The following is a 26,523-nucleotide window of genomic DNA, read 5'->3' as shown; positions in this document are numbered from 1 at the left end:
AGCTCTGGAGTATAATACAGGATGTAACTCAGGATCAGTACAGGATAAGTAATGTATGTACACAGTGACTGCACCAGCAGAGTAGTGAGTGCAGCTCTGGAGTATAATACAGGATGTAACTCAGGATCAGTACAGGATAAGTAATGTACGTACACAGTGACTGCACCAGCAGAATAGTGAGTGCAGCTCTGGAGTATAATACAGGATGTAACTCAGGATCAGTACAGGATAAGTAATGTATGTACACAGTGACTGCACCAGCAGAATTGTGAGTGCAGCTCTGGAGTATAATACAGGATGTAACTCAGGATCAGTACAGGATAAGTAATGTAATGTACACAGTGACTCCACCAGCATAATAGTGAGTGCAGCTCTGGAGTATAATACAGGATGTAACTCAGGATCAGTACAGGATAAGTAGTGTATGTACACAGTGACTGCACCAGCAGAATAGCGAGTGCAGCTCTGGAGTATAATACAGGCTGTAACTGGAGATCAGTACAGGATAAGTAATGTATGTACACAGTGACTGCACCAGCAGAATAGTGAGTGCAGCTCTGGAGTATAATACAGGATGTAACTCAGGATCAGTACAGGATAAGTAGTGTATGTACACAGTGACTGCACCAGCAGAATAGCGAGTGCAGCTCTGGAGTATAATACAGGATGTAACTTAATGATTTTCCTATTTCATGACGTAAAGTCATAGTTTTATTAAAGACACGGAGGCGAGTATTGCTTTCTCCTTCTTTACTTCCACCAATAGCAGCAAAGGAGAAATTAACATAAACATAACAATAAAGGACCCTCCCCTAACAGATCCTATAATAAGCAGTGTCCTCTTTATATCTTCCTCTTTCTTTGAATCCACGACACCAACCGCCAAACCATAACCGAAAACGAACCGAACTGGAACTGGTTCCGACACCGACCATTCTTGTCCCTCCAACTGAAGAACTCAAGCCAACATGGCTAACATCTCAGGAAACCTGGAACAACACGGAATTCCATCTGCCAAGGAGTTTTCAACCTGAAACAGAATAAATAATATAGCCAGTGTAAACACATGGGTACAAATGCGCAATCTCGACCCTATAACGGTCGTACATCAAAAAGGTCGCTGAAACAGAACCATAATAAACCTTAACGGTAAAACGTCATAAATAACAACAGAAGACAGAGTAATAGTCAATAATAATACCATAACAGTAATAATAAAAGGGGGGGCAGGAGAAACCTAGGGCGGGCAATACTCGCCTCCGTGTCTTTAATAAAACTATGACTTTACGTCATGAAATAGGAAAATCATTAAGTTTTACATCAAGACACGGAGGCTTCGTATTGCAAGTTCAAAGCTGCTCAATAATAGCTGAAAACACATGAGGGGAAGGACGGAAATAAAACTCTGTGAACGTCGTGGCCCTAGACCAGTCAGCCAGACGCAGAATGTCCTCCAAACGAGCCCCCGAAACTGCCAGGGCAGTAGCAGCCGCGCCCCTGGCCGAGTGAGCGGTAAAGATCGTCGTATCAATCCCAGAAAGGGACATGACCCACTTCATCCAACGCGCCAAAGTGGGACTGGTAACCGGGCTAAAGGGATGACTAATAGAGAGGAAAAGCTGCGGAACGTCCGCAGACCGGTGAGACCGAGTGCGCAACTCATATTCCCGTAGGCAAGCTACAGGACAGAGCGCCGGAGAAGACGGAAAACTGGGATAGGACACAGACCGAATATTGGTCTTGGTACGCCGCGTGATGTTAAAAGTAACACCCTCGGGAGTAAAGGATCTGGCATCATGATCCAAAGCCCTGACATCAGATACCCTCTTACAGGAAATCAGGCAAAAAAGGGTCAGCAACTTGGCCGACAGATGACGGAGGGAAAGAGCCGCGTTGTCGGGCCAGCAAGAGAGGAAAGACAGCACCAGGGAAACATCCCACGTAGTGGTGAAACGTGGCCGAGGAGGCCGAGCCAAGCGTGAGCCACGTAAAAGTCGAGACACCAAAGGGTGTTGACCAGCAGGAACGCCATCAAATCCCTGATGAGTCGAGGAAATCGCAGAACAGAACAAATTGATGGTCCAATAAGCTTTCCCTGCTTCAAAAAGAGATGTCAGGAATTGCAATAAATGGGTTACAGATGCCGAAACGGGATCCAGGTCCCGTTCCATGCACCAGCTAACCCAAGATCCCCAAGCTGCCCGGTAAGATTTTCGGGTGTCGGGAGCCCAAGCGTTGTCCAGGAGGCGCCTAGTTGCCTCCGAAATTCCCTCGACCTCTCCTGGAGTCCTGAGATTCGGCACGCTAGAAGTTGAAGGGAGCCCTCGACCAGCAGGGGATGTGGGGCACCCAGAGGGTCCTGGAGGAGATCCGTCTGCGTCGGGAGTAGGAGAGGAACATCGACTAGGAGTTCTAGGAGGATCGGGTACCAGGCTTGAGATCCCCAAAAGGGAATCACCACCACCAGTTCCGCCCCCTGACGCTGAGTCTGTAGCAACATCCTCGGAATCATGGCAAATGGTGGAAACGCGTAATGTAGGGCTGAAGACCAGTCCTGTAGAAACGCATCCACCGCTTCTGCTTCCGGGTCCGGCCGCCAGCTGAAGAACCTGGGCAGGTGAGTATTGAGTCGGGAGGCGAACAGGTCTATGGAGCAAGGACCCCAGATGTCCGAGATTGTGGAGAACATTTCCGGATTCAGCCTCCAGTCGCTGCCGTCCGTGAAGCATCGGGAACTCCGATCCGCTTTGTAGTTGTGAAGACCCGGCAGGTACTCCGCTTGAATCATGATGTACCTGGACAGACAGTAGGACCAGAACTCCTTCGCAGAGTCGGGCTAAGGTGGCCGATTGAGTGCCGCCTAGGTGATTGACGTATCGGACTGCCGACACATTGTCCATGCGTAGACGGATGCATGCATGAGCTATGCCCTTGGTGAAACTCCTGATGGCAAACGAACCTGCTAGAAGTTCCAGCGCGTTGATGTGAAGATGGGTCTCGGACTCCGACCATCGACCCCCAGTAGAGATACCCTCGCAGTGGGCACCCCAGCCTTGGAGACTCGCGTCCGACTCTACCGTGAATTCCGGTTGGAATCCGAAGATTGCTCTGCCGTTCCAGGCTTCCAAATTGCTCAACCACCAACGAAGTTCCTCCTGAGCTTCCTGATCCAGAATCACCGCGTCTGCAAACGAGGCCCCGGCACGGAGGTGGGCGATCTTCAGGCGCTGTAACGCCCGATAATGGAGCGGAGCGGGGAAGACTGCCTGGATAGAGGAGGCTAATAGCCCAATGATGCGAGCCAGGTGGCGTAGGGATAGGGAGGGAGTTGAGAGAGCATGTCTCAACTCCTTGCGTATCGTCCGCAATTTCTCTGCAGGGAGACTGAGAGATTCCGCAACAGAGTCCACCGTGAAGCCCAGAAACTCCATACGTCGAGTCGGTGTGAGGCAGGATTTCTCGAGATTGAGTAGAAAACCCAGACCCGTCAGAAGATCCGAGGTCCACTGGAGATGTTGTAGCAGAGACGACTGACATTGGTGCATAATGAGGATGTCGTCCAGGTATATGACAAGACGAACCCCACGACTCCGCAGCCAGGCCATGACTGGGCGCAGTAACTTGGTGAAGCACCCAGGTGCTGAGGAAAGACCGAACGGCAGGCAAGTGAAGCGCCACACTTCGCCCTTCCACAGGAAGCGCAGAAGATCCCTGGAGGAGGAGGCAATCGGGACTGTCAGATAGGCATCTTTGAGATCCAGCTTCACCATCCAGTCCCCTGGAATCAGCAAGTCCCGAAGGAGGTGAATCCCCTCCATCTTGAAGTGGCGGTAGCGCACCACAGCGTTCAGTGCCCGGAGATTTATGACTGGGCGAAATTGTCCCCCTTTTTTCTGAACTAGAAAAATGTGGCTGAGAACGCCCCTTTGGGTAGGAGGGGCCCTTTCTATCGCATCCTTGTGCAAGAGGGAACAAAGTTCTACGTCCACTAGCTCCCTGTCCGGTAGCGCCAGGGGAGGGGGAGAAAGAACGAGATCTGGCGAACCCGTAAGTTCTATGTGGAACCCCTGCACAGTGTTCAGCACCCATGGATCTGATGTGATGCTGGACCAAACGTGGGAACATAGACGGAGTCTGCCCCCGACACAAGGAGCCAAAGAAGTCCCCACTGGGGAAAGACTTACCGAAAGATTTTCTGTAGTTCGGATTTCCTCTAACCGACCTGGAACGCCATTGGCCGCCTCTGGCCGGGAAGAACGAGGGAGGGTTCCTTTGGTCCTGGAAAGGAGGTCTCTGGTTGAAGGAGCCTCTGCCCGAGCTGCGGGCTTGATAACTGGAGCGGCCGGACAGACGGCCCCTACTACTGCCGGCCCTAGTGGAGACCCGTCCCTGAAATACCCTTTTCATGGAGGACTGGGCCTTGTCCAATGCGGTAAATGCTCCAACGTACCTGCTGAGGTCCTTAATGAAGGAATCCCCGAACAGTTGACCCTGAGCATCCTTCCCTGTCTCAGTGAGTGCCAGGTTGGCCAATTTTGGGTCAATTTTAAAAAGAATGGCTTTACGCCTTTCAATGGACAGGGAGGAGTTGGTGCTGCCCGCAATGCAAATGGCTCTTTGTATCCAGCCAGTAAGCTCCTCCGGATCAATCGGAGAGCCGTCCACTCTGGCCGATTCGGCCATTTCAAAGATTTTGGCGAGGGGGCCAAAAATGTTGAGGAGCTTGTCCTGACAACTCTTTATAGCGGAATCCAGCCCTTTACGGGGATTCCAGCCGGTTTTTGCCAAAAACTGCGTCATCCTTTGATCCACAGATAGCGTTTCACAGACCTTGTTGGGGATCAATGGTCTAGGGCATTCCGCACGGAGCTTGCTGCGCGCCTCTTTGCTGAGAGGACGACGCACCCAATGCTCCAGGTAGTCGCTCACATGAGCTACCGGCATCCACTCCGCCGACCTAGGGTGGTGGAGGGCATCAGGGTCAAATAGTGGGTTGCCAGAAGGATCCACCAGGGTAGAAGCCGTGTTAGGGGCAGAGGTGGATGCGCCCACGGACCCAGATGTGGAAGGCCTAGGGCCTGAGGTGCTTGGAAACTCAGGTTCCATCTCCAACACTCCATCAGAGTGGTCACTTGCCTCCGCATAAGCCTCCATGTCAGATTCATTATCAGAATCTATGTCATCAGTTTGTGCTCTAGCACATTTCCACGTTCGCGCCCTTTCTGCCTGGCGCGGTAAGGCTCTTTTGCGCGATCTAAGCGCGCTATCATGGGTGGCTTGGATCACACCAGTCAATGTCTCCTGGGCAGGAGGTTCAATGGTAGGCTGCGGGTTAGTGGGTGTAGGCATTAGATTAGAGGGGCCAGGAGCATGGGCAGATAAGGCCTGAGATATGGTCTGAGAGATCATTGAGGACATGGAGCCCATGGCCTCTATAATGGCACTAGACACTGAGCGTTGTAGCTCCAGGGCCTGTGCACTCATGGCTGGCAAGCTGGGGTCCCCAGTGGGTGGGGGGGGATTAGGCCCAGAGGGAGAGCGGTCTGAGGACATGATCTCGTTTATTTAGAGATAAAATCTAAATGCAGAGTAACCGATGGGGGTACCTAGTCTAATGGTGCCTAATCTGTGGCAGAAAACTAACCTAAGCAGGGGTTAATCACCCCAAGCGCCGCAGTGTAGCAGGAGCCGATCCGGAGCCGAGTGGAGCAGCAAGGCACTGGTGAGCGCTCCGAAATCCCGCGAGAGGACGGGCGGGAGCTCCCAAGATAGCCGCCGAGATCTCGCGAGATCTCGGAGCCGCGGAAAGCAACAGAAATATGCCGCCGAAAACCTATGCCGCCGGAGACCAGCGGGGAGGAATCGGAGCGGCGACGAAGGTAGTGGGAGAGGAGGGGGGTCAAGGAAACACACCCCAAGAAAGGAAAGGATTTAGGGGATAAAAAACGCCGATGATCGCAAGGCAGAGGGGAAAGAGCGGGAGGGGGGGGACGACCCCCAGATGAAGGCCGCAATAGGTGTATGGGGAATACAGTAGTAATGCGATAAAATCTCCAAATGAAGGGAAAAGGGAGACCCGGTTAGAGGTCAGAACAGTATATATATATCTACTAGGCAAGTATTAAAACACCATGCAAAGACATAATTGCTTCCAAATCTAAAATCACATAATCGAACATATAGATCACTTAGCTTTGGTGGAGCAGCAAAGAAAGAGGAAGATATAAAGAGGACACTGCTTATTATAGGATCTGTTAGGGGAGGGTCCTTTATTGTTTTGATTATGTTAATTTCTCCTTTGCTGCTATTGGTGGAAGTAAAGAAGGAGAAAGCAATACGAAGCCTCCGTGTCTTGCTGTAAAACTCAGGATCAGTACAAGATAAGTAATGTATATGCACAGTGACTGCACCAGCAGAATAGTGAGTGCAGCTCTGGAGTATAATACAGGATGTAACTCAGGATCAGTACAGGATAAGTAATGTATGTACACAGTGACTGCACCAGCAGAATAGTGAGTGCAGCTCTGGAGTATAATACAGGATGTAACTCAGGATCAGTACAGGAGAAGTAATGTATGTACACAGTGACTGCACCAGCAGAATAGTGAGTGCAGCTCTGGAGTATAATACAGGATGTAACTCAGGGTCAGTACAGGATAAGTAATGTATGTACACAGTGACTGCACCAGCAGAATAGTGATTGCAGCTCTGGAGTATAATACAGGATGTAACTCAGGATCAGTACAGGATAAGTAATGTATGTACACAGTGACTGCACCAGCAGAATAGTGAGTGCAGCTCTGGAGTATAATACAGGATGTAACTCAGGATCAGTACAGGATAAGTAATGTATGTACACAGTGACTGCACCAGCAGAATAGTGAGTGCAGCCCTGGAGTATAATACAGGATGTAACTCAGGATCAGTACAGGAGAAGTAATGTATGTACACAGTGACTGCACCAGCAGAATAGTGAGTGCAGCTCTGGAGTATAATACAGGATGTAACTCAGGATCAGTACAGGATAAGTAATGTATGTACACAGTGACTGCACCAGCAGAATAGTGAGTGCAGCTCTGGAGTATAATACAGGATGTAACCCAGGATCAGTACAGGATAAGTAATGTATGTACACAGTGACTGCACCAGCAGAATAGCGAGTGCAGCTCTGGAGTATAATACAGGATGTAACTCAGGATCTGTACAGGATAAGTAATGTATGTACACAGTGACTGCACCAGCAGAATAGCGAGTGCAGCTCTGGAGTATAATACAGGATGTAACTCAGGATCTGTACAGGATAAGTAATGTATGTACACAGTGACTGCACCAGCAGAATAGTGAGTGCAGCTCTAGAGTATAATACAGGATGTAACTCAGGATCAGTACAGGATAAGTAATGTACGTACACAGTGACTGCACCAGCAGAATAGTGAGTGCAGCTCTGGAGTATAATACAAGATGTAACTCAGGATCAGTACAGGATAAGTAATGTATGTACCCAGTGACTGCACCAGCAGAATAGTGAGTGCAGCTCTGGAGTATAATACAGGATGTAACTCAGGATCAGTACAGGATAAGTAATGTATGTACACAGTGACTGCACCAGCAGAATAGTGAGTGCAGCTCTGGAGTATAATACAGGATGTAACTCAGGATCAGTACAGGATAAGTAATGTATGTACACAGTGACTGCACCAGCAGAATAGTGAGTGCAGCCCTGGAGTATAATACAGGATGTAACTCAGGATCAGTATAGGATAAGTAATGTATGTACACAGTGACTGCACCAGCAGAATAGTGAGTGCAGCTCTGGAGTATAATACAGGATGTAACTCAGGATCAGTACAGGAGAAGTAATGTATGTACACAGTGACTGCACCAGCAGAATAGTGAGTGCAGCTCTGGAGTATAATACAGGATGTAACTCAGGATCAGTACAGGATAAGTAATGTATGTACACAGTGACTGCACCAGCAGAATAGTGAGTGCAGCTCTGGAGTATAATACAGGATGTTACCAGTACAAGATAAGTGATACAAAGTATTTACATCAATATTTTTTAATAAAGAAATGTAATCTGCACTCATAGTAAAATAGTATTGATAGGTGGACATACTGTAAAGTGGGAATAGAAGGAGGTATTCTTTTATATTGTGTTTCTTTTCTCAGTTTGGCCGATCTAGAGGAGTTCATCAAGGTGGCAGAACATGGGTTAAGTAAGCAACTGAATGAAGGAGACTACAATGGTCTGGTGGAAATAATGGGTCACTTAATGGCTGTGAAGGATCGTCAGAGCAGCACTGATGAGTTGTTTGAACCCTTGAGGCAGACTATAGAGCTCCTGAAGGTCTATGAGCAGGAGCTCCCTGACGAAGTCTATAAACAACTGGAGGTCAGTCCCAAGTCTTCTGAATTCTTAGCTTCACAGCGACCATGTAATTTCCATTGAAGCTTCACCAGGGGGTTTCAGCAGCTGTGCCCGAGTCATCTGCTCTCTGTATAGTGGACATCCACCTATTTCCTGTTTCTTTTTATTTAATCTATAGGAACTTCCAGAGAAGTGGAACAATATTAAGAAGATGGCCATTACCGTAAAGCAACATGTTGCACCGCTGCAAGACAATGAAGTGTCACTTCTCCGCCGAAGCTGTGCTACCTTTGATGTTAAGCAACACCATTTCAGAGAGAGGTTCCGCAAGGAAGCTCCCTTCAGGTAAAGCCTGTAATCTAAGGCCTTTGTAATAAACCTTTACCATGGCTGGTCTAGTTCACACCTCCAGTTTATATTGATTCAGGCCTGACTCAGTTAAAGGGGTTCTCCAGCTCCTCTCTACAGCCATCACTAACATCTGGTGCAGAGAAATGCTGCTGCCCAACTGGTGGGACAGAGGCAACCATCCAAAACCCAATAAGTTTGCTGGGTGTTCGGCAGATGCCGAGGTATATGTTCCACCTTGCTAGCAGCAGTGTTTCACCACTGCCGATGTCACATCATATGGGCGAGGAGGGCCGGAGAACCCTTTTAATCCCTTTCTTTCCCTCCAATACAGTCCATCCTCACTCGTAAGCATTTGACCACATACTGTCCCTCTTCCCTGTGTACAGTGGGGACCAAAACTTGCCTTTCCTGGTATTAAAAAGGGTCACATAGCAGATGCCTATTCCTCAGGATCTCTTCTTAGTTCACCACTTCTAGTCATCCTCAGATCTTGTCTCAGATCTAGTCCAGTTGTCTCCAACCAGTGGCTCCCCAGCATGCACTGACAACAACAGCTGGAGAGTCACTGTTCTAAAACCACTTAAAGTCTCCATTTTTTTTCCAGATTTGACAGCATCTCTCCATACCAGACACTTAACCTCAAACATATGGAAATACAAAAAATGGAGGCCACCATGGCCTCAACATATGAGTCCGCAGCCTTATTTGAAGTCAACGTTCCAGACTACAAGCAATTGAAGCAATGTAGGAAGGAAGTCTGTATGCTCAAGGAGCTCTGGGACATGATCACCCTGGTGACATCCAGTATGAATGACTGGCAAACAACCAGATGGAGAGAGATCAACGTGGAGAACATGGATCTGGAGTGTAAGAAGTTTGCAAAGGACATCCGAAACCTGGACAAGGATATGAGGGCATGGGATGCTTTCGGAGGGCTTGACAACCAAGTGAAAAACATATTGACGTCTTTAAGGGCCGTGGCAGAACTTCAGAATCCAGCCATCCGCGAGAGACACTGGAGTCAACTCATGCAAGCCACCGGCGTCCGCTTCACTATGGACGAAGACACCACTCTTGCCGACCTACTAAAACTCAACCTCCATAACTTTGAGGATGAAGTACGTGGCATTGTGGACAAAGCTGTGAAAGAGATGGGCATGGAGAAGGTGCTGAAGGAGCTCGATACCACCTGGAGTGGAATGAACTTTCAGTACGAACCTCACCCCAGGACAAAAGTGCCCTTGATCAAATCAGACGAGGAGCTTATTGAGACCTTGGAAGACAATCAAGTTCAGCTCCAGAATCTGATGACCTCCAAGTACATTGCCTTCTTCTTAGAAGAAGTGTCAGACTGGCAGAAGAAGCTGTCAACGGCTGATTCTGTCATCTCCATCTGGTTTGAAGTTCAGCGCACCTGGTCTCATCTAGAGAGCATTTTCATAGGTTCAGATGACATTCGAGCACAACTTCCTGAGGTAAGTAGTCATGTAGTGTGTACCCATATGCTTATGACGTGACGGGTCACCACCAACCACAAGATGAACCCGCCTCTGCTGAAATACTCTGTGACCCTATTTCTTTCATTTAATTCTCAGCCTGAAACTTCCTCCCCTCTTCACATCATGACACTGACCGTCATATGCAGCAAAAAATTATTACATGAGTGGACAGGTCACTGCCGCCACAAGATCAGCACACTCCTCCTCTGAATTCCTCTGTGCTGCTGGGAGGACCCTGCTCCTTCCACTATGTAACCCTCAGCCTGTGACCTCCACAAGATCAGCACACTCCTCCTCTGAAATACTCTGTGCTGCTGGGAGGACCCTGCTCCTTCCAGTATGTACCTTTCAGTCTGTCACCTAGAAGGTCCTCCAGTGTAGGATTCATAAATCTCCGATTCAGTCTCCTCTTTTCCCCCATAGATACAGCTAGCTGATGTCTTCAGAATAGTACGACTTAACGTCTAAGGGCTCTTTCACACTTGCGTTGTCCGGCAAATGGAGTACACGCCGGATCCGGAAAAACGCAAGTGAACTGAAAGCATTTGAAGACGGATCCGTCTTCAAAATGCGTTCAGTGTTATTATGGCACCCAGGACGCTATTAAAGTCCTGGTTGCCATAGTAGTAGCGGGGAGCGGGGGAGCAGTATACTTACAGTCCGTGCGGCTCCCGGGGCGCTCCAGAATGACGTCAGAGCGCCCCATGCGCATGGATGACGTGATCCATGCGTGTGGGGCGCCCTGACGTCACTCTGGAGCGCCCCGGGAGCCGCACGGACGGTAAGTATACTGCTCCCCCGCTCCCCACTACACTTTACCATGGCTGCCAGGACTTTAGCGTCCTGGCAGCCATGGTAACCATTCAGAAAAAGCTAAACGTCGGATCCGGCAATGCGCCGAAACGACGTTTAGCTTAAGGCCGGATCCGGATTAATGCCTTTCAGTGGGCATTAATTCCGGATCCGGCCTTGCGGCAAGTGTTCCGGATTTTTGGCCGGAACAAAAAGCGCAGCATGCTGCGGTATTTTCTCCGGCCAAAAAACGTTCCGTTCCGGAACTGAAGACATCCTGATGCATCCTGAATGGATTTCTCTCCATTCAGAATGCATTGGGATATTCCTGATCAGGATTCTTCCGGCATAGAGCCCCGACGACGGAACTCTATGCCGGAAGAAAAGAACGCAGGTGTGAAAGAGCCCTTAGGAGGTCATTTACTATCAGATATATTGGCACACACCTGTCTCAGATTGCAGAGCAAAGGTTATTTGCGCCCAAATCTGCAACTTTTCCTCCACTCACCCCAGTTCTAAAAAAGGTGGGCGCAGCGGGGAAGGGGACAGGCGGCCAGGCCTGTCTCATTTATCATTTTCTACGCCTGTTTTAGGCAAGGAAGCTGTCTTACATTTAGACCGGCGGTGGATGTGCCGAAGTTATGTAGAGGACTGTGCCCCTTCATAACTTCGGCGGATCCACCGCCGGGTATAGGGCTTATTAAGACCGGCGCCTAAAACCTCTTAATAAATGACCCTCTTAGTTTTTACATTCTGCTCTCTTCTTGGGGACACGGTCTCTGAGCCGTCCCTTTCCGATCCTGACCAGTGGGCCGTGCAGCCTCTCTAAGATAGAATCTAGGCTTTCTCCCAGGGCGGCTCCTGCAGGCGCTGGGTTATTTCACCTGCTGTAGAGATGTCACTACAAGCCGCGGCTTCTGCTGAAAACTTACAAATTCCATCATTTTGTCTTGTGAAGCAGCAGCCAGAAGACTTATAAACTGTTATAAACTGGCGCTTAGCGCAGTGGCGGCGGAGGAGCATAATGAGGCAGTAATAAAATCTCTGTAAGCAGGAAACGTGTTGACATCAAGCAGATAAGAGACACTGGAGGAACGCTCTGCAGCCTGTCAGCGGGTACTCTCCATTCAGCATTACAGCCTGCACCGGTTACATCTTCTATACGTATACTTCATCTTTTTATCTGTGCATCACATTCTAATGCTAATACCTTTTTCCATTTTAATTCCTCACCATTTCCAGTGCTTGCTGTCAGTGAATTGCAGAAGCCAGGCCTGACTGAGCCCCCAACATAGGAACACTGCTGCATATTGTAGCCAGCACTAAAGCTTCTTATAATCCTTTCCAGGACTCCAAGAGATTCGAAGGCATTGACACAGATTTCAAAGAGTTGGCTCAAGACGCTAACGGGACTCCGAACGTCGTGGAGGCCACCAACAAGCCAGGGCTGTACGACAAGCTGGAGGATATTCAAGGAAGGTAAAGTCTGCATCTGTGTACTGTAAAACTGTATCTCAGAGTTTGAGGTCGTCTAAAAGCCACTACTCCATGCTTTTCACTGCAGCGCTGCTTGTTCAATTTGGCTGCCGTGTGCAGGTTTAGCAGGAAGGGTAAATTAAAGGGGTATTCCCATTTAAGACACTAATGGCATATTGCCAGGATATGCCATCAGTGTCAGATAGGTGCGGGTCTTGCCTCCAGGACCTGCTTCTTCCTCCGAAACGGACCCCCAAAGTGAAAGGAGAGCAGCCAGCTACACACGGAATCACCTTAACAGACTGCGTATGTGTGGTGTGCTCTTATGCACTTCGTGGACCTCGTTCTCTAGATAGAAGCGGGTCTTACCTCTGGGACCTGCTTCTTCCTCCAGAACGGGCCCCAAAGTGAAAGGAGAGCAGCCAGCTACACACGGAATTACCTTAGCGATGGACGGAGAGCAGGCTTCGTATGTGTGGCGTGCTCTTATGCACTTCGGGGACCTCGTTCTCTAGATAGAAGCGGGTCTTACCTCTGGGACCTGCCCCTATCTGGCACTGTTGGCATAATCTAGCAATCTGCCATTAATGTCCCATATGGCTAACCCCTTTAATCAAGTGATTTGTGCCTCTTTTTTGATGTACACTAATTAAGCACAATATATCTGCGCAGTAATTTTCTCGACACTAATTAAGCACAATATATCTGCGCAGTAATTTTCTCGCCACTCACTAATTTTTAACAGTGGTGAAAAAAGTGGGCAGGGCTAACACGGTTTTAAGCAGACAAAATCTGAACCTGCTTAGCATAGATTTCGCCTTAAATTTGGTGCAGTGTACTCGGGCGCACATCACTTTAAAGGGGTTGTCCCATGACTAATGTAAAAAATGAAAATCAGACATCATATAGCACATGACAATCTCCTTCTAACAAAGCTAGACCCAGCCCTGGACCTCGCATGGATCCAGAGATCTCCCCATTCATTGCTCTGCTAGATTTATATCAAGCTGACAGTTCTAGGGGAGTGTCCTTTCTGCTGCAGCTCAGGGGGCGTGTCCATGCTCTCCCTATCACAGCTTAGGGGGCGTGTCCATGCTCTCACTATCACAGCTCAGGGGGTGTGTCCATGCTCTCCCTATCACAGCTCAGGGGGTGTGTCTCAGCTCTCCCTATCACAGCTCAGGAGGCAGTTGAAGGATGAAACTGAGCATGTGCGGCCTTCTCAGTGAGCAGGACAAAGAAATAAGAAAAAACAAACACCAGGTGGCGCTATACAGATACATTGTATTGAATAACTCACTGGCTATGCAAAATTTTTAATTACATGCAATTACAAAAGTATTCAGATCCAGGAGCTGGGTTGAAAACTGTAGAATATTTTTTGCGGGACAACCCCTTTAAGACTCGTGTATGAGACGTCATCCTTCTTCAGCTCCTCCATAGAATCACTGAATTTACCGCCCTTCATATTCTCTTAGGTTGTCTCTATGTGAAAAAGCTTTGGCGGAATACCTGGACACCAAGAGGCTGGCGTTCCCCAGATTTTACTTCATATCCTCTGCAGATTTACTGGACATCTTGTCAAATGGAACCAATCCACAACTTGTGAGTCTCCCCGTCTGACCAAATTCAGTATAGGAGTCCTGAGAATATGGCCGCCGATTAACATATAAATGAGGAGCCTGTAATATTAAAGGTTCCCCAGTAAAACAGCTACCTCATTCATAAAGGGGCTGAACTGAGCATGTGCGACCACCTCAGCAATGGAAAATTAAGGAAAAGAATACACAGCATGTGGCTCTATACAGATACATGTTATTGAATAACTCAATGACTATCTTAAATTTTTAATGACATAAAATTGCAGCAGTCTTCACATCCAGGTGCTGGTTTGAAAAATGTAAATTATTTTTCTTGGGAGAACCCCTTTTAAATGAGACCCATATCATGGATGACTGGTAGTTAATGCTCAGGTTGCTCACTGAAGATGGATAATGGAGTAATATGTTACTGGAGACATTCCAGCCTCTCCAGCTTCATGGTAAAGTCTGAAACTGGGAAATCCTCTCACCAGTGTTACTGACTGTGGTGGGTGGACGGCCTTCTTCATGGTATCTCTGGAGCTGACGAGCCATCTTCTGTATCAGTAATATCTCGTCTTGTGATTTCATGGTAGGGCACAATATAGAAGTTGTGCGCAGACATTGTGCTGCGTTCTCACCGTATACGTGCTTCACTGCAGGTCATGCGCCATCTGTCCAAACTGTTCGACAATATGGCACAGATGAAATTCAAAGATGCAGAGTCCAAGACCGGCCTCGGCATGTACAGCAAGGAGGACGAATACGTCACATTCAACGAGCCTTGTGACTGCAGCGGCCAGGTAAGCTGATGCACCCCTGACATACCGAGTAGTTTCTCTAGGTCTGTTCATCCTGTGCTTCCTGGTTCATGACTAGAACGCCAGAACTGCAGGACTGACTGACACGCAGAGCTCCAAGCTGTTCAGTTTCCAGCTGATTAAGCTGCTGCGCTCATGTTCTGTGGTAACAAGTGTTCTGTGAATACGGGATATAAAAACGCTGTTTATCCAGGGTTGTCAGCGCTGCTCCCCCAACTAATTAGCAGGTGACAAACGATGTCACTTTCTAATTAGCTGTGAGAAATGCATTGTCCCAAAGCATTGTGATGCTCTGCAGATGACAGCGCTCTGCGATGCTGCTTAATGAACCGATCGGTACATGGAAATGATGTACATGGGTAATCCGATGTCACTTTGATGGAATTTGCTGCAGGAACAGCTGATAAATTCCGTCCATGAATGAGTTGTATTTTACTATGTTTCTTCAGGTGGAAACCTGGCTGAACCGGGTGCTGGACTCCATGAGAGCCACCGTCAGGCATGAAATGACCGAAGCCGTCACTGCGTATGAGGAGAAGCCCAGGGAACAATGGCTGTTTGACTATCCCGCTCAGGTAGGTAGGGCAACTGCCCAGAGGATGTAATGTACGGTAGAATGTAATGGTTACAGATGGCGGTTTCACTGAAGATATGCCTATTGTAAGATGGCTGCACATTGCACTGGATCCAAGGCCTTCACCCAAGTCAGCCAGTGTGTCTTATAGGTGTCATTGTCCTTTCCAGGTGGCGCTTACCTGCACTCAGATTTGGTGGACCACTGAGGTTGGCATCTCCTTTTCCCGTCTGGAGGAAGGCTATGAGAACGCCATGAAGGAGTATTACAAGAAACAAGTCCACCAGCTGAACACCCTCATCACTATGCTGATCGGCCAACTGTCCAAGGGGGACAGGCAGAAAATCATGACCATCTGTACCATCGACGTTCACGCCCGAGACGTGGTCTCTAAGATAATTGCACAGAAGGCAAGTTCACTCGTAGGTTTATCGATCGGTCTTCGATGTGTTCACATTACCCATGTGTAATATATGGAATCCATCGAAGACCGCGGAGCATACATTGTCGTACAGAGTGGCAGCCTCTACCACAACTCACTCTGAACAGTGACATCCATATAGAACATGGACAGAGGTTTGCTTAGCGCTCACTTCTAAGGCCCGGGATGTTGTATTTCGTGCTGCTATACTCAGCCTAAGGTGTAAAGCAATTATTTAATATCCTGGGAGTTTGCTGTGAGCATTGTCTAGTCGTGGCAGAGATTTCATGCCAGGACGTTTATGGCTGCTTTAGGTGTCATTTTTACAGATGGAGCTTAACCTACGTGTCCATGTCCTCGTTTCAAAGGTTGACAATGCTCAGGCTTTCGTGTGGCTGTCGCAGCTCCGGCACCGCTGGGACGATGACAAGAAGCATTGCTTTGCCAACATCTGTGACGCCCAGTTCCTCTACTCTTATGAGTATCTTGGCAACACTCCCCGGCTTGTTATCACTCCTCTTACAGACAGGTATGTGACAGTGTGCCAGAACTGCAGAGCTGTGCCGTCCAAGTTATGTGGAAGAAAAGAATCCCTACCACACAAAGCGCTTTCTTCTCTCCAGCCTTTATCGGATGGAGGTGAATTTTACCCTGTCAAAATGCAGGGGCCAAAACTTCTGCTTCCAGCGCCCTAATCCATGTTGCCCTGGGGAAGCCGCAGCCAGCTGCTGCATGGGAAATGTAGTACATGTGGCGTCCATACACAGGAATGACCATCGTATATCAGTCCAGATATAAACTGTAAGACTGTATACAACAGTGACTCCAAAACCTTGTGCATTGCAGATGTTATATCACATTGACCCAATCCCTTCATCTCACCATGAGTGGAGCACCTGCAGGACCAGCTGGTACTGGTAAGACCGAAACCACCAAAGACTTGGGCCGAGCACTTGGCATCATGGTGTACGTCTTCAACTGCTCTGAACAGATGGACTACAAGGTAAGTAGTCTGGCCACACAGCCTACTTAAAGAACTGCACCCACCAGAGATCCCCCAAGTCCAATGGCCCACACAGCCTTCATAAAGATACCTTCACCCGCCAGAGATCCCCTCCAACACAATGGTACAATACATGCTGGCGGCTTATCTCCCTGAGAAAAAAAGGATCAGGCACATTCAAATCCAACATGCATGACCCTTCTCTTCCACCAAATCTGGCTTCAGAGTAGAGTCAGGAGACCCCCATACACATTAGGTAGTTGGCAAAATGGTGGATTCAGCCAACATATATCTGATGGGTTTGGCCAGCTTGAGTTTAGACAGGTTTAGTAAATCTGTGCCAATATGTTCTCGTTCTTTTATCTTCCAGTCCTGCGGAAACATCTACAAGGGGCTCGCGCAGACAGGGGCCTGGGGTTGCTTTGACGAGTTCAACCGAATCTCAGTGGAGGTCTTGTCTGTGGTTGCGGTGCAGGTAAGGCGGTCTGCTCCACATGGACACACATTATGGAAGACTGTGCGCTGGATCTCAGGAGGCATACTTGTGGGCGCCTTGCGGGGCACCATAGTGAGGTGTTTTATGCCCCTTATTCTCTGATTTCACATTGTTCCACATATTGCCCTCACTAACATGAATGGATTGGTTAATCTTATGTCCTGAAATACTCTGTGCTCCTCTGACCATTTTTATTTTCTGGTTACCTTTACAATTGCCTATCCCCAGACTGATGACATGCAGGAGGTCAAATCTAAATGGAAGCCAGATACAGTCAGATTTGCAAACACAATCGGGCTCATACATCAGTATTGATTGTGAATGTCAATGCCTTGTGTTCTGGAGCAGAAGGGAGATGTTTGCGGAGGTGGAAACCTCTGTAGAGCTGTTAGGAGGAGATGCTGCATGTTGTCTTCACTATTAAACAGTGATACGGAGGGGCTGCCGGTCAGAGGCATTATGGGACGATCTTAGCCTCCAATTAGTAACCTTTACCGATGCCTGTGGCCTCCCCGGGGAGATGTCGAAGCCAGTGTAAAGGTCAATTTTTATTCCATCTCTCCCTCACATCATTATGGCTGTCAGGCTTCTTCGTGGACGCTAGAACTCTGTTATTATTTCCATCATTTTGCAGAAGCCAGAGAGAGGAGGGACAATCATCCTGCCCTGCTGAGTGTATCAGGGAATGTCTTATATAGCATTTGCCTCAATTGTTTACAGAGACGATAGGCTATGATTGGGATCCAGACTGCAGACTGGTGGATTCTGGCTGCTATGTGCCCTGCAGTTGTGATAATAACACTATTATGGGATTGTAATTCCAGCAGTTTCCCCTTTATATATACTGAAAAGCAAACAAGACCATATTCCAAGTGTCCAACTCTCAGCTTTATCATTAAACGGATGACAAAAGGCGGTGACAAGGAGAAAGGGCACAAATTATAGCAAACAATGGCCTCCACACAAGAGGGCTGACAGTAAGGGATCCGGGCACCAGGTTATAGACTAGGGTACCTGTATGATTTCCTAGCAAAGTAAAACCAATATCTGCATGGAAGACTGTAAACCGCGGCCTCTTTTCAGGATCAGTCCATATGAATCTCACTGTATATATCAACAGGTGAAGTGCATACAAGACGCTATCAGGGACAAGAAAAAGAGATTCAACTTCCTGGGAGAGGAGATCAATCTGATTCCTGCCGTAGGGATCTTCATCACTATGAATCCAGGCTACGCCGGCCGTACCGAGCTCCCAGAAAATCTCAAGGCTCTGTTTAGGTAAGAACTAACGACATCAAACCTTCAGCATAAAGGTAAGCTGAAGTAGAGGGCCCCACAAAGTCCGGGGCCCTGGAAGCAAGTCCGTGTGATATGAAAATAAAGAGCTGAGCTGCAGTATCCCGCCACGGTCACTACACCGCTGATGGAGCCTTCTGCCTACGCTTCCATCTACTCTGTAGTTTCCAGCACCGGCAGCTGATGCAAATAGTTGATCATGGGGGTGGCGGGTGTCAGACAGAAATTTGCATCAAATTTTGTGCCATATTCTAGCTTTCATATGAATGAATCTGTCTGAAAGTTTACCCTCCTGGTAAACAACACCCACTTACCAATTCCCCCCTTAAAGGTCCTGTGCCAAGATCAACAGGATAGGGGAGAAATGCTGGCGGTGGTGCATGCGGGGCACTGTGCCATTTACCTCTATGGGACTGCTGAGAATTGTACTCGGCTTCTCTTTGCCATTGCTGTAGAGAGGTATAGCCCACATGCTCCACCATCAGTCCATTCGTTTGTGGAGACACAGGACCCCTGTTCTTTTGATCGTTGGGTGTCCTAGTGTTCCGGACCCCACCGATCAGATGCCCCTATCCTGTGTATAAGGGATATTTTTATATCTTGGCACAACCCCTTTAGTGTTTTTGTCACTGAGCTGAGTTCCCGATGTTTCTCCTCTAGGCCCTGTGCGATGGTGGTCCCTGACTTTGAACTGATCTGTGAGATCATGCTGGTGGCAGAAGGATTCATTGAAGCCAGGCTGCTGGCCCGGAAGTTTATCACCCTCTACCAGCTCTGCAAGGAACTATTGTCTAAGCAGGTATGGCCGCCCTAAAAATCCCGGCTGGCGGGAGCTCACGTGTCATGGGGCATAAATGAGGGATAAATGCACATACCGTACCTGCCTTGTGACAGGTTCACTTTAAATCTCGTATCTGAAACCTGACATGTGGAGAACTCCATAGTGCAGCTCATGTCTGGAAGCTTCAGTTCTGTCTACAAGCTTCCCTCCATGGGAACCAGCCTTTTTACGCCTGTCTTGCATTTCCCTTCTCTGCGCTGCCTTAAGGCCACTTTTACACAAGCCTGACGGATTGGCTCCGGATGCGTTCAGTCAAATTCGCCCCATTTTGCAAGCAAGTTCAGTCAGTTTTGTCTGCGATTGCGTTCAGTTGTTCAGTTTTTTCCGCACGAGTGCAATGCGTTTTAATGCGTTTTCAACGCGCGTGATAAAAAAACGGAAGGTTTACAAACAACATCTCCTAGCAACCATCAGTGAAAAAGGCATCGCACTTGCTTGCAGATGCAATGTGTTTTTCACTGAATCCCCTTTCACTTCTATGGGGCCAGGGCTGCGTGAAAAACACAGAATATAGAACCTGCTGCGTTTTTCACGCAACGCTTATGTACACAGACCCATTGAAATGAATGGGTCAGGATTCAGTGCGGGTGCTATGCGTTTACGTCATGCATTGCACCCGCGCGGAAAACTCGCTCGTGTGAAAGGGCCCTAAGAGTCGTCTAATTTATGATGTGGAGTGCACCTCGTCATAAAATTAGGTGCCTCTGTGTCAGTGCTCGCACCTGGCTGCCGTTTTTTGCTAACATTTGCGCCTGTTTCCAGACATCAATATTAGTAAATTAGCTGGGGTTGGAGTCCTGACCCCTGAAACGTCCACACTCCACCTCCATTCTGCCCAACTGGCGAACATGGCTGGTTAGAAAAGGGGACTTGCGACTATTTTACACCCAAAATAGTCGCAAGTCCCTTAGTAAATGTGCCCCCATGGTCCTGCCTTTCCACCTTTATAACAGCCAATATGGCACAGAGCCACTGTATTTTCTGCCACGTTTGTGTCTCTTCTCTGAGGTGCAGACAGGTTAATGGACTTATGTTTCTGTAATCACTGAGCCCCTGCCTGTATATCTTCTCCCCTCAGTAATGCTCACCTTCCATTTTATTGCTCTTACTCCATTTTTATTGCAGATGCGCTGTCGCCGCTCCTGAGTTAGGCTCACTCTTTTCTATACCGCGCCCTTCGTACAATGCTAAGCCTGACAGATCTCACTTGAAAGGAGTCATTACCAGGCAGCATGCTTGGCCAGACAGTCACTGCTGTACTTTAATGCTGAATCCGTAACCTCCTTCATCTTTCTTCTGCTACATAAAGGTTACGGTATCAGACCTGATTTGCCGGGGCCGGCGTGTGACATTGTAATTTAGCGCCGGAGCAGAACAATCTATCCTCCTCTCCGTGGTTCAATGAAGCGACCAGTCCTGCCGCTCCAGTACAATACTGGATGTGACAAAAGGTCCCATTGATTTAACGCAGACGCTTTTGTGAGAGATATGAGAACTTCCGCTTAAAGGTTGTTTGAAGTTTAAAGCGTTTCGAATTCTAGCGGCAGCTAAACCGAGGATGAAATAATGACTGCAGCCACCGAGCGTCAGGAGATCCGTCCTGTAACGAGGAGGCTCCTAGATGGACTCACATTCACTGCGGATAGCCTCCATTACGCTCATAACTTCCTAATGTCCTTTGTGTTCCAATTCATTGCCTTTGTCAAGAACTCTGCTTGCTGTTAGTGAATAGAAGCATTCATTGTCTGCATCTAAAGGCTAAAGACTGCTCTTGCTGTAGTATTTCTCACAGCTCATGGTTTGTTACAATTGAAGCCAATCTCAGCAATTGCTAAATCCTGGAGACGTGATGCAACTCAGGATTGATTAGGCCGGATGCAATTGTAGCAAACCGTGAGAAGTAATAAGACAGGACAGGTTTTCACCCTTGGAAAATTCCTGACTGCAAGCAGAGATCTTAAAAAGAGTGAGCAATTGAAATGCAAAAGGACAAATTTATCAGCAGAAAATCTGTGCCAAAAAGTGGCATATTTTAGTGCACAAAATTTTTAGATTTTTTTGCAGTTTTACTTTGCACTCAGCAATGGGCAGGTGCAGTGGAGGGGCAACGCCAACATGGCCCGACAGATTTATCATTACTTACTCCAGGAAAATGGAGTATGTTACACCAGAGATGTATACCAGCTCCTATCTGGTGTACATTTCTATTTCTGGAGCAGAGGCCTCCTAAGATCCCCAGAATTATTAAAGGGGCGTGCACCTCCTAATAAATTTGGTGCATGTTACACAGGTGCCAGACGAAGAAGCAGAAAGCTATGGGACCCCTTTGTGTCTGTGACGTCCTCCTGATATATTTCTGTATGTGCATTCCCTCCATAGGACCACTACGACTGGGGTCTGAGAGCTATCAAATCTGTGTTGGTGGTAGCGGGCTCCCTGAAGAGAGGAGACCCCGACCGCCCGGAAGACCAGGTCCTCATGAGAGCCCTGCGCGACTTCAACATTCCCAAGATTGTCACTGACGACATGCCCGTCTTCATGGGCCTGATTGGAGATCTCTTCCCAGCGCTGGATGTGCCCAGGAAGAGGGATATGGAGTTCGAGTCATTCGTAAAGCAGGCGGTTTTGGACCTGAAATTGCAGGCAGAAGACAACTTTGTACTGAAGGTAAAGGATTTGTAGTTTCGCTGTAGGATTAGATATTACACTGATACATGGTAGCAAACCCATGTTTGGAACAGAGCGGGACTGGAACAGAATGGATTTCCCATTCGCTGATGGCAAGCATAGATATTGTGAAGAATTGAACCACAGTTGCAGAACTTATCTGTGCCTCAGGGTATCACAGAGGGCAGGATGTAACGCTACTCGTTGCCTTTAGATTGTCCAGCTGGAAGAGTTGCTCGCTGTTCGCCATTCCGTGTTCATCGTAGGCAACGCAGGAACCGGGAAATCTCAAGTGCTGAAGTCCCTAAACAAGACCTACCAGATCATGAAGAGACGTCCAGTGTGGACCGACCTGAATCCCAAAGCTGTCACCAATGACGAGCTGTTCGGCATTATAAATCCGTCCACCCGCGAGTGGAAAGACGGTAACTTTCCAGCCCAGTTTACATCTTCTTACTATTTCCACGCATCTATCTCCCCATTATTTGTACAAAATGTATCCCAGAATCCTCCTGCATCTCCTATTACTGCCACATAATCTAATTTATAGTCTATTTGACTCCATAACACACAGTGTAGATATTTTACATGGGGACCCCCAGGGCGGGTGCAAGGATTTTTGCACACACAAGCGAAGCTACATTTTGGCGCCCCCCCCCCCCCAACTCGGTGGGGGTGATGTAAAAAGGAGGGTGTGATATAACATAGAGGGGGTTGAAATGTGACCTGGAGGGGGGAGAAATGTGACATAGAGGGGTGATGTGACATGGAGGGGGAGAAATGTGACATTTCTCCCCCTCCATGTCACATTTCTCCCCCTCCATGTCACATCACCCCCTGCTTTTTACATCACCCCCTTTGTGTCGCATTTCTCCCCCTCCCTCCATGGCACATTTCTCCCCCCCCCCCCTCTCCATGGCACATTTCCCCCCTCTATTAATGTTGTGTAAAAAAATAATTATGCTCCTCACCTGGGCCTGGTCCCGTCTGCAGCAGCTTCCCTTCTCCTCTGTGTCCTGGTATCTTCTCTCTGTGCTCCCGACAAGACTTTGAGGACCTTTCCCACTCAGCCAATCAGTGGCTGCAGCTGTGTCATGTGTCAGACCAGTAATTGGCTCAGCAGGAAATCACTGCCCTGACACGAGACACAGCTGCGGCCACTGATTGGCAGAGTGGGAAAGGTCCTCAAACAACTTGTCAAGACTCGGGAGCCCAGAGAGAAGATATGAGGACCACCACACAGAGGAGAACAGCCGCAGGAGGCCGGCGGCATGCAAGTGATTAATGGAAAAAAAAAAAGTTCAATTTTTCCGCTTCCCCCTTCTCAGTGCCCTAAGGCGACCGCTTGGTCTGCCTTATTATAGCACCGGGCCTGGGGACCCCACATGACAGGTGACACCACAGGGACCCCACATGTTCACTACAATGAGAATCCCTCCCAAGTCACCATTTTCTTCTGACTGGTGGTGCAGTGAGCAGCAAATAGGATTGGAGAATCTGAGCTTCTCCTCCTTTAGAGATTCCGGAATTATTATTCTGTATGTGTTGTAGGGCTGTTTTCCTCAGTCATGCGTGAACTGGCCAACATTACACATGATGGACCCAAGTGGATCGTTCTTGATGGAGATATTGATCCAATGTGGATTGAGTCCTTGAATACAGTCATGGATGATAATAAGGTACGTGAGAGGGGGTGACGGGGGATGAGCGAATAACGAGCCCCAACAACCATATTGCATCCATTGATTACATGAACAGGAAGGTTGATGTGAGAAATCCATGAAAACTAAAACTCAGGATAACAGATCACGTATGTACTGTAGTACTTTATTCAATTAAAAGGGTTTTTAGTGAGTTTTAGGTCTCCTGCATATGACCGTATCCATGGATACCCGCTGCGTGTGCCTCGCATTTTCCCGTTCCTCACGTCCCGTCTTATGTTAAAAATGCCTATTCTTGTCTGCAAGTATATAGGACATGTTCTAAAATTTTTTTCAGCACGATGGAAGAGACATACACATGTGGGTAGCACACATATAAATGAATGGGTCCGCATCGGATTCACAAAAAATACGTATCAAAAATACGGTTATGTGCTTGCAGTCTAATACTGATCACCGGCACCTCACTGATCACCTGTTTGAAGAGGCAGCAGTCTCACGTTCATTGGTCACATGGTCTAGACGCAGTTCAATTTAATGTAAGTCAATGGATGTGGGCTGCAATATCAAGCACATCCATTATACGGTATACGGCTTTGTGCGAGGTTAGCTGCGAGGAGCGCTGCAGCCTCTTCAGACAGCTGATGGTCCTGAGGATAGTCCATGAATATAAAACCCCCTAAAGAGTTGCATAGGCAGCCAAAGCTTGGATATGCCATCACTTTCTAATCTTGAGGGTCCCAATGTCCTGAATCCTCTTCATACTCAGGATTGGCAGTACACCATAACATTTGTGGACTGGGAATAGCCCCTTAATAAAAAGTACACCATAAATAACTCTCAGTCAGCAGCTCTTGATTGACTCTCTTGACTGGATGCTGTCCTGTTATATTCACCACACAGGTTTTAACTCTGGCCAGTAACGAGCGAATCCCCCTGAATCCCACCATGAGGCTGGTGTTTGAGATTAGTCACCTGAGGACCGCCACCCCGGCCACAGTCTCCAGAGCAGGTAATGTCTCGTTCACCCCTGAATACATCTCAGTGACTACAGGTACAAAGGGCGTAAAGTACTAAGACTGGCTTTTTACACTGGTCTTAGATTTCCCCCTGCGCTGTCATAAAACGCACCTTGTCATAAATTGGGCAAATCTAAGGTAGTCCGTGCGTCTGGAGATAAAAACACTGGTGTTTCACCCACGTTTCCAGGCGTAAATGTTAGTAAATTTGCCACGGCTAGCCATTTTACATGGGGCAATTGCAGCCCCAAACAAGCACCAACAGACAATATGCAAGTCGAACAGTGCCCGTTTCTACACAGCTCCATGTAAAGTGAATGGAGGATGAATGGTCGTTCAGTTTGCATCCTCTTTACATGGGCCGATGTGCTGATGACAAAGCAAAATGTTTCTATGTCTGTTACGTGTCGCTGGAAGTAGAGTAGCCCACAGCAGAATCTGCTGGTCGTAATAATCAGAGGCACCGATAAATCTGACACCAGACGTTACCTGCAGCAGATATCGGGATGATCCATTGTCCATACTGCAGTTCTACATGAGGCGTGAGGCCATCTATGTAAGTTTGTGTCAAGGGGATCATTGAGTGGCTCTGTCTCCTTCAGTGAGTCCTCGGTGCTGGCGTTCAGAGTGCACGTCAGCGACATGCTGTATAAGCTTATGGAATAAATCTGGGCGCTCACATAAAAGGGTCTGTTCACACTTGTGGATTTCTTATTTCTAGAGGATTCTTGTTTTTTTTAGAGCAATTATAAAGAAATAGATCCTAACAGATGCACCATGTTCTGCATAGATGCTGTAAAAAAAAAAAAAAACCCTGAGGCCCAGTGTGAACACAACCTAAAAGTCACTTATCAGGGTTGTTCTCGACATTTCGTATGAGCTTGCTTCCCCCGATTTTAGGGTTCATACTAATGTGTTCCCAGTATAGGGCCTAGCAGGGCTTGGATTGGCATGCTTGTTTGCACATTGCTTGTGATTGTGGCACCTAGGGATGCGAACTTCGTATATGCTGAATTGCGTTATGGATTCCATTACCACGGACCATAACGCAATTCCATGGCGGAATGTATAACGGAATGCCTTTAGAGGTATTCAGTTTTGCATTCCGTCATAATAGAAGTCTATGGCCTGCATAACGGATCCGTCCGGTTTCCGTTATGCAGGAGTCCTCTAAAGGCATTCCGTTATGGAATTGTGTTATGGTCCGTGGTAACGGAATCCAAACCGCTATTCAGCATGTACCCGAAACCCTAGTGGAACCAAAATTGCAATAGGTAAATATGAGGCTGTGATTTAACCGGCTTCCATAAGGGATTATCCAGCTTGTAGACCCTATTTCCCGAGGTCAGGCCCCCCCCTCCCCCTTGTCTTCTCTAAAATAAGATGTAACCTTAGATTTAATAAGAAGTGAGGCCCATTGATCTATTAGTAGCCTCCAGGTAATAGTTCACACCTTATCGTAAATACCTTCCTGTTTTATGCAGCATGACGTTTCCTCCACAGGGATCCTGTACATTAACCCCGCAGACCTGGGCTGGAACCCCCCAGTCACCAGCTGGATCGACAAGCGGGGGGTGCAGTCTGAGAGAGCCAACCTGACCATACTGTTCGACAAGTATCTGCCTGTGTGCTTAGACACCCTCAGAACCAGGTAA

At 48.0% G+C, this 26,523-nt stretch overlaps 1 protein-coding gene across 2 annotated transcripts in view; it reads left to right on the top strand.

The window, feature by feature from the left end:
- DNAH9 (dynein axonemal heavy chain 9) overlaps positions 1–26,523 on the top strand; it is a 186,428-nt gene that overhangs the window by 56,768 nt on the left and 103,137 nt on the right. For both annotated transcript variants that reach the window (XM_040434702.1, XM_040434703.1), the window contains exons 17-34: positions 8,173–8,395; positions 8,550–8,716; positions 9,327–10,197; positions 12,362–12,492; positions 13,968–14,094; positions 14,732–14,872; positions 15,340–15,465; positions 15,635–15,874; positions 16,254–16,414; positions 16,732–16,888; positions 17,259–17,363; positions 18,505–18,662; positions 19,341–19,479; positions 21,901–22,188; positions 22,403–22,613; positions 23,740–23,867; positions 24,753–24,861; positions 26,372–26,519. In XM_040434702.1, coding sequence (XP_040290636.1) covers positions 8,173–8,395; positions 8,550–8,716; positions 9,327–10,197; positions 12,362–12,492; positions 13,968–14,094; positions 14,732–14,872; positions 15,340–15,465; positions 15,635–15,874; positions 16,254–16,414; positions 16,732–16,888; positions 17,259–17,363; positions 18,505–18,662; positions 19,341–19,479; positions 21,901–22,188; positions 22,403–22,613; positions 23,740–23,867; positions 24,753–24,861; positions 26,372–26,519 — 3,630 coding nt within the window. The remainder of the gene's footprint in view (positions 1–8,172; positions 8,396–8,549; positions 8,717–9,326; positions 10,198–12,361; positions 12,493–13,967; positions 14,095–14,731; positions 14,873–15,339; positions 15,466–15,634; positions 15,875–16,253; positions 16,415–16,731; positions 16,889–17,258; positions 17,364–18,504; positions 18,663–19,340; positions 19,480–21,900; positions 22,189–22,402; positions 22,614–23,739; positions 23,868–24,752; positions 24,862–26,371; positions 26,520–26,523) is intronic.

The sequence above is a fragment of the Bufo bufo genome, chromosome 6, assembly GCF_905171765.1.
Source record: "Bufo bufo chromosome 6, aBufBuf1.1, whole genome shotgun sequence".
In the NCBI taxonomy this organism is placed as follows: Eukaryota; Metazoa; Chordata; class Amphibia; order Anura; family Bufonidae; genus Bufo; species Bufo bufo.
The sequence above is the reverse complement of the archived record's forward strand: the minus strand, read 5'-3'. Positions and strand labels throughout refer to the sequence as shown.